Raw genomic sequence first — 7,635 nt, 5'->3', positions numbered from 1 at the left:
ATATTAATAAAGATACATAAATTGTTATAAGCATCACAAAAAAGTAGGACTACAATACAAGAAACACCCTGTATCTCGAGAACAAAGCGTTTGCGGGTCCATGTATAGGACATTTCAATCTTAAAATTATTCAACGTATCTCACATTTTTCTTCGTACCTACAATTTAGGAAGACCTAGTATATGGCAACAATCGAATCGGTAATCAAAAAAATGCTCATATTTCGAATACCCTTCTTTCTCACATTACAGATACACACAGATACACATTAAAGATCTATGCCCTTGTTGTGAATTATCTTCCATTCTTTTAATGAACTTTTATGTATATGTTCATAAAAGCTCATATAAAAATATTCCTCTCAATATGACGATAAGTAATAAGTATATCACCTACCTAGTTTTGATATGTACCTACTCTAGTCTGATTCAATCACATCAAAATCTAAGTGCAACAACTTCTCATCTGTACTGAAAAAACTCAATCAAAACAACGAGTCTGCAGTAGGTCGACAAACTGCATAATCCGACAAATCGTTGACAATACAAAAGAAATATTCGTATCAAGGCCTCAGATTATGGTAACAATCAATTACATTCAGCGAAGAAGCGAACCTAACATTACGTAATGGCGACCAGAGTATCTAGCTATCCGCGGATGTGGAAGTGAAACCTCCTTATGGCGAACGACTGATGCATGATGTGAGAAAGTACACATAGACCCCGTATATAAAAGCAGCCGGCACAATATTCCAATCATACAGCCTTCCTCTCCTCATACAATCAACATGAGGGCCTTGGTGAGTAAATCAAGCCAACGAAATTTCGTGATTAACATATTCGGTGACTTTTTAAGTGGGAAAACGAAGTGATCTAGTTAAAAGTGCAACTTATCGCCTATTCGTGTGCTCTCGAAATCAACTGGTTTATCGGAAAGTGTCGGTGACCAAAAAAGTGTTTAAAAAAAAAGGAACGTGATAATTCGGGAAACTGATACGTGAAGATCATCGGAAAAAATCAAACCCAAAAACGCAGACGTTCAAAAAAGTGTTGCCGAATCTTATTATCGGATTTTCCTATTATCATTTTCCAAAATTGAAATATTGAAAATAAGATAAAGAACGCCATCAACGCGTAGTTCATCCAAATACTGACCGACAATAAATTAGTATTAAAGAAAACTGAAAAACGAAATTATAAACTACCACAAATTTTTCAATGATTTTTTTTGGCCGGTTATTTCATATTTTGGCAGCGAATTTTAAACAAAAAGTAAACAAAAACCCTCCTCAGATCACCCCACCAGTTGTACCATCCGTACCGATTTTTTGCATAAATCGTACCAACATTTCACAACCAAATACTTAATTTCAATCTATTCACTCAACGACTTTCCGAAAATATCGAAAAAATAATCTTGACTTCCAAAATTCATCATATTAACCCTCGAATTTTTTTCCAGATTGTCCTGAGCGCCGTCTGTTTGTGCGTAGCTCTAGCTGCGGAACCCGAAAAAAAAGAGGTTGCGCAGGAGACTAAAAAACAAGACAAACGCGGTCTCATCGACATTGGCGACCATGGATTCGGAGGACACGATTTTGGGGGTGGTGATTTTGGTGGACATGACTTCGGTGGCAGTTATGGCGGTAGCTACGGAGGTAGCTACGGCGGTGGTCATGAACACCACGAACATGTCAAAACTGTTGTGGTAGAGAAGAAAGTTCCAGTACCATACACAGTTACCAAACATGTTCCATACACCGTTGAAAAGAAGGTACCTTATGAGGTCAAAGTGCCAGTACCACAACCCTACACTGTGTACAAGAAGGTACCAGTGCCGGTTAAAGAGTATATCAAAGTACCAGTAGTTGTTCCTCAGCCTTACGAAGTCATCAAGAAGGTACCATACGAAGTCAAAGTACCCGTACCACGCCCATACGAAGTCAAAGTGCACGTACCACAACCTTACACTGTCGAGAAGAAAGTACCTTACCCTGTCAAAGTCCCAGTACCACAACCCTACACCGTGGAGAAGAAGATTCCTTATCCAGTCAAAGTAGAAGTACCATATCCACAACCCTACACTGTAGAAAAGAAGGTCCCATACGAAGTCAAAGTACCAGTAGATAGGCCTTACGCTGTCCATGTACCAAAACCATATCCAGTTGTTGTAGAAAAACACGTTCCATATCCAGTAGAGAAACCAGTACCTTATGAAGTCAAAGTACCAGTCGACAAGCCTTACCCAGTTGAAGTACCAAAACCAGTACCTTACCACGTCAAAGTACCTGTACCCCAACCCTACACCGTTGAGAAGAAGATCCCAGTTGAAATCGAAAAACCAGTACCATACCCAGTTAAGGTACATGTCGACAAGCCCTACCCTGTGATAAAGGAGATCCCATACCCCGTAGAGAAAGAGGTACCATATCCAGTCAAATCCCACGAATCCCACGGACATGGCTGGGACTAAAACTTTCGTCTGTGTTATCCCATTGATCTCCTTCAAAAAAGGACACAAGATATCATCTGAATAAGTTATTTGTTATTTCTCTTCTTGGATGCCATTATGCAAAAAACAGATGTTCAAGTCCTACCACTGGAACATGAAGAAACAGCGTAAATGATGATTTGTTATGTTGCGTGTCCAATTTTGTTGAGTTCACTGAATTAGTCTTCAATTGATTGTTATGTAATTACTATATCCTTGTTGATCTACATCTTGCAACGTTAATTTCATTTCGACATTTGTTCATTATAAATCACTTCCTTGAGTCCTAAAATCGTGAAGCGTGCAGTATTATTACCTAGAAACTATGTTAATTAATATATTTATCTACTTTTATAAAAATAAAATACTTCTACATTAAGTCGATTTTCATTTGCAACTGGAACATTTATCGAATGAATGTTAGAAAGCGTTGAAAGTGGGTTGCCCAATTAGGCATATATTAAATGGTAAATTGGATCAGTTCAAATCATTATTACAGTTCAACAGCAAATAACATGCTTGATCTAAAACATGAAGTATCCAAATTCGTGATTACTTATACATTCAGTTTCACATTCACCTATCAAATTGTAACTTTTTGCAAAAAAAACTCTCATTTGGAAAATAATTTCATGTAATCAAGTCACCTGATTACAGTTATGTTTCCATTTATATTATGAAAGCTCAAGTCTTTATTTTTATTTTCAAAATACTGACTGGTAATTGAGAGGACCAATGAAGATAATAAATCACGATATTTTTTTACAAAAATTCGATAAAACAACTGACTTCAATAGATTTTGTGTGCTCGTCATTCATGCAACTTTTGCACCCTCGGTAACCACAAAACTGTATGAATTAAATAAATTTCAAGAAAAAATAGTCCAATGAAAATGGGTCCGCAAGCGCTTTGTTTTTGGATGCTGGATATTAAAGTTCGATTTTTTCTCAAAACATCTGCACTTCACACGATAGTTATCTGATAATTAATCGAACTAAATATTCAAATTCAGTGTTTACTGAAGAGGAGTTTATACCACGTGACTTTTTCGTGATCTCCTCAGCTTTTTTGAGATCTCACCACTTTTCAGATTGAGTAGAGCAATCTCAAACGTTCCTCTGATCTACCGTTTTTTCTACGACATGCAAGAATTCAAAATACGTTTTAATGTCTTTTTTTTATTTTAGAGAAAACGCATTTTCAGCCTTCGACAAGACTTTTTGTATAATATTGCTGAATGAAAATTTATTGGAAAATAAAGGTTTGTTGGGAAAGTTATATCGTGCATATATTTATTTTTCCAAAAAAATCATATTATTTTTTTGTTTTCAATACAAAAAAAATCATGAAAAAGGATTTTTCGCAATGACGAACTTTTTAAAATGAATAATAGTGAAAACCTTATATAAATCGATGGTCTTTAGCCTGAAATAAAGCGAACTAATTTCAGAACTGATCGCTGAAACGGTATATACCCCTCTTAACCTGATATCCCAATTTCAATTGCAAATCTACAGGGTGGTATCTGCTTTGTCTCTTCCAAAATAGTTTTTTGTAATTTAAAAAATATATAACAAGTAACTTTGATTTAGTACGAATCTTATCGGTTTCTTGTGGTTGAATTTGTTATCACTAAAATCTCATTAAGTTTTTTTCGATATCTGATTCGGAATTTATATGGATTTTATGATGCAATCAATAAAATCATTTATTTTTTCATTTATTTATTTATTCATTTATCACGCAATAAAGCAGGAAGCTTGACACTTTTATTTCATATTTTCACGCAAAATCTCAATTCATTCGGATATGTTGTCACATGAATAATTTCGATCAAATTGGTAGTTTTAACGTTTTAACGTTTAAGGTTATTAGAATAAGAAAATTTCGAATGACATTATTCACGAATAATCGTTTGAGACTATTCCTTACTACAATTTCAAATTATCTGACATCGTGATGAAATGATATAGTACTATATGTTCGGGGGACGAGTGCTCAAAAATCGATCAATTTATTCGGTGTTCATCTTTCCTATAAAATTTGAGAGGATTGAACAGAATCAATTATACAAAAAACAAAAAATGCCTTAGTCAAAAACTAAATTGTATTCAATCATTAAAAAAAAATGTTTGTTCAGTCGATAGGTAAGTCTTTCCTTACAATGTTTACAATCATAATCAAACTCCGCAGCATACACAATTCAATTTTTCCTAATTGAATTGAACTGGATATTGAAAAAGATAATCAAATAATATGGAAAGGACAGAAATAATAAAACACACCAAAAATTCTCAATTCAATGAGTTTTCTTATTCCCATGAATCATCGATCTATACGTAAATCATTCCCACGCTACTAAACGTTTTTTATTCTGAGTGACACCAACCATAAGTTGAACTGGATCATCCTCTTTTCGATGTTGAGATGTTGTCAAACAAAAATAATTCGATTAACAAATCGAAAAGGCCAACAATTGGCAAGCGACAGCTTGTAATACCTAGTTAATAGGGGGATCACAACATGAGAGTGATGAGAGCGAAAGTCACGTGTGAGGGTTTGACTTGTTGTAATCTAAGCTGGGTAAATAAATTAGGGGTTGATAGCTTTGAATTCTAGAATACGATTATCGGTTACCCATAAGATTATAGTTATCAATTTGACCTGATATAATTTATTCATTCATACGTATACTGCAGTTGCTTGCAACTTTAATTTCTACAGATAAACCTGAAAAGGACACCAAAATTAGTGTTCTTCTAATGTAGGTTTTGCAAGATGTTCGCATAGGACCGGCTTCTTTTGATACAGAGTGAGTTTTAACTATTGAACTGTTCTATACTCACAACCATCTAGGGATATTCCCTATGCCTTTATTCTAATTGTGATCATATCAAACTATGATTTATATATAATTTTTTTTTATATCATTTTGTGAAAATGAAACAAATGGAAGAACCTCTACAAACAAATTTGAAACTGAATATAAAACCATCAATTTAAGGTTCAAAAATAAAGAAAAAATGTCATTAGCAAATGAATATAGTGTCAAAAAGTTGATAAAAGGTTAGAGTTTATCGCAACGCTACTTCACTTTAGCTTACTTGAAATTTGAGTTCTGAAATGGTTGCTGTATTATATTCTGCCAGGCTTCTTGCAATGACGCAAAGAGTATAGAGTGTGATACATTGTTGAATTCGTGATTTTTTTTTCTTTATCGTCCCATAAGAGAACCAATATGGCGTCCATAAGAAAAAAAATTGACTATCGCGTCTCTGAAACAATGGAAAACAAAAAAAATCTGACGGCACCATTAGAATCTCTATATTGGGTAATGACTACAAACCGAATTTCGTGAAGAAAGAAACCAGTTATACAGAAAAAAAAATTTGATTATAAGTTTTTTCGAAATATCATTGAAGATATTTTGGATCTATTAACTCCAACACACTAATTCCTAAATAACGCAACTTTTTTGTAATTCAAGCCACCCTGTATTTCTAACGGTTTCAATATCCCTATGTAGAACTCTACATAGTTCTAACCCTATACAGGGTGTTCCAAAGTAAGTCGGCACCATTGCCAACTCCGTTATTATTGATGCTACAATGTCGGTTAAATGGCCAAACTGGTAGCATTTTTAGTGGCCTTCTCGATACCGAGAACAAAAAAAATTGACAGTCGCTTTATCATAATATTCCATAAAATGATATTTTTTTCAATGGAACACCCTATTTTTTTCATTCATTTCGATTCATAATAACATTCTCAACAACAAAGCTCATTTGACTTTTTTTCATAAAGGTGAAAATAAAACAGTTGAATTAATAGGACACATTTATAACAAACGGATTTGATAAAGCACTATAAAATATCATCAATGTTCAAAAACACCGCCTCCTTGTTGAAGACATATTTAGGCTTTTCTATTGACACTATTGATTCACAAAATGAATGCGACTAGCGGAATGGCTTTAAGATGGAAATTATCGTTTTGTATATTAATACCAAATAGCATAGTGGTGTCAATTGAGTGGTGCGACATGATGATCACGGGTTTTACGAGTTCACATCCCAGCGCAATTTTTTCTTCTTAGTGTCTTATTTTGCTATCAGTAACAAAATATTGTCATTCTTGTAAGTACAAAAATGGGTGTTTGGACAATCATTTGGTTTTATTCGCCAAAACAAATGAATTTCTTGTACGAGTGGAAGAAATGAATATTTCCAAATAAGTCGCTCATTTTCCACTTTAGGAAGAAAGGTGATATGAGCTTTGTTATTACGAATCGAAATACATGAAAAAATATAGGGTGTTCCATCGAAAAAAATATCATTTTATGAAATATTATGACAACGCGACTGTCAATTTTTGTTTTGTTTTCGGCATCGAGAAGGCCACTAAAAATGCTACCAGTTTTCCCATTTGACCGACATCGTAGCATAATAATAACGCAGTTGGCAATAGTGCCGACTTAATTTGGAACACCCTGTATATAAACTGACGAGACTAATTTTCAAAATTGATCATATCTAATATTGAAACCGTGTTTATTTTGTATCGTAGTTATTGTTACCTAATTATGTCCTGAATTTAACGAAGAATCTCGAAACGATCGACTTCATTTCCTGGTATGAAACCATTTCTTTTGCTCCACATAATCTCTTCCTGCAAAACCAGTATGGCTACTATACTGAAAGCCTTGACCAAGATCCAACTGGAGTAAGTATCCCCTCTCAGCAAAGATGCTGCATTCATCGGAGAGAAAACAAATATCCCACAAATACTTTCCTTGAATATTTTGACCATTTCTTGACTGAAACAAATGGTTAAAGACAACCTAGTACGTTCTGGTCAATTGAGAAAAATTGTAATTAAATCGGTTCAAATAAATTAGTGGCTGAATGTAACAGAGAAAGCGATTCAAAACGAATACTGGCATATGTTGATCGAATGAATTCAACGAGTACACTACGTGATAGTTCTGTTGTTGGAGAAAGTAATGAGATAAGAATAGCGAAAATATTATTCAATGCTGTCCATCTGCAATGCGTGGATATCTTTTGCATTGGTAATTGTAACTTTTTATTGCAGTAAATAACAATTAGCTTACGTAATTTCGGCTATCTATTCGAATCTGTTC

The 7,635-nt window shown here is 34.2% G+C and overlaps 1 protein-coding gene across 1 annotated transcript; it reads left to right on the top strand.

Moving 5' to 3' along the window:
* The first annotated feature begins 672 nt into the window (after positions 1-672).
* LOC123689044 (MAGE-like protein 2) lies at positions 673-2,869 on the top strand. Its single transcript, XM_045627840.1, has 2 exons — positions 673-799; positions 1,462-2,869. Exons 1-2 carry the CDS (start codon positions 788-790, stop codon positions 2,470-2,472), a joined length of 1,023 nt encoding a protein of 340 aa, XP_045483796.1. The 5' UTR covers positions 673-787; the 3' UTR covers positions 2,473-2,869.
* The last annotated feature ends 4,766 nt before the right edge of the window (positions 2,870-7,635 follow it).

Source organism: Harmonia axyridis, chromosome 1, assembly GCF_914767665.1.
Source record: "Harmonia axyridis chromosome 1, icHarAxyr1.1, whole genome shotgun sequence".
NCBI lineage: Eukaryota > Metazoa > Arthropoda > Insecta > Coleoptera > Coccinellidae > Harmonia > Harmonia axyridis.
Note: the sequence above shows the minus strand (reverse complement) of the source record. Positions and strands in the feature narration are given on the sequence as shown.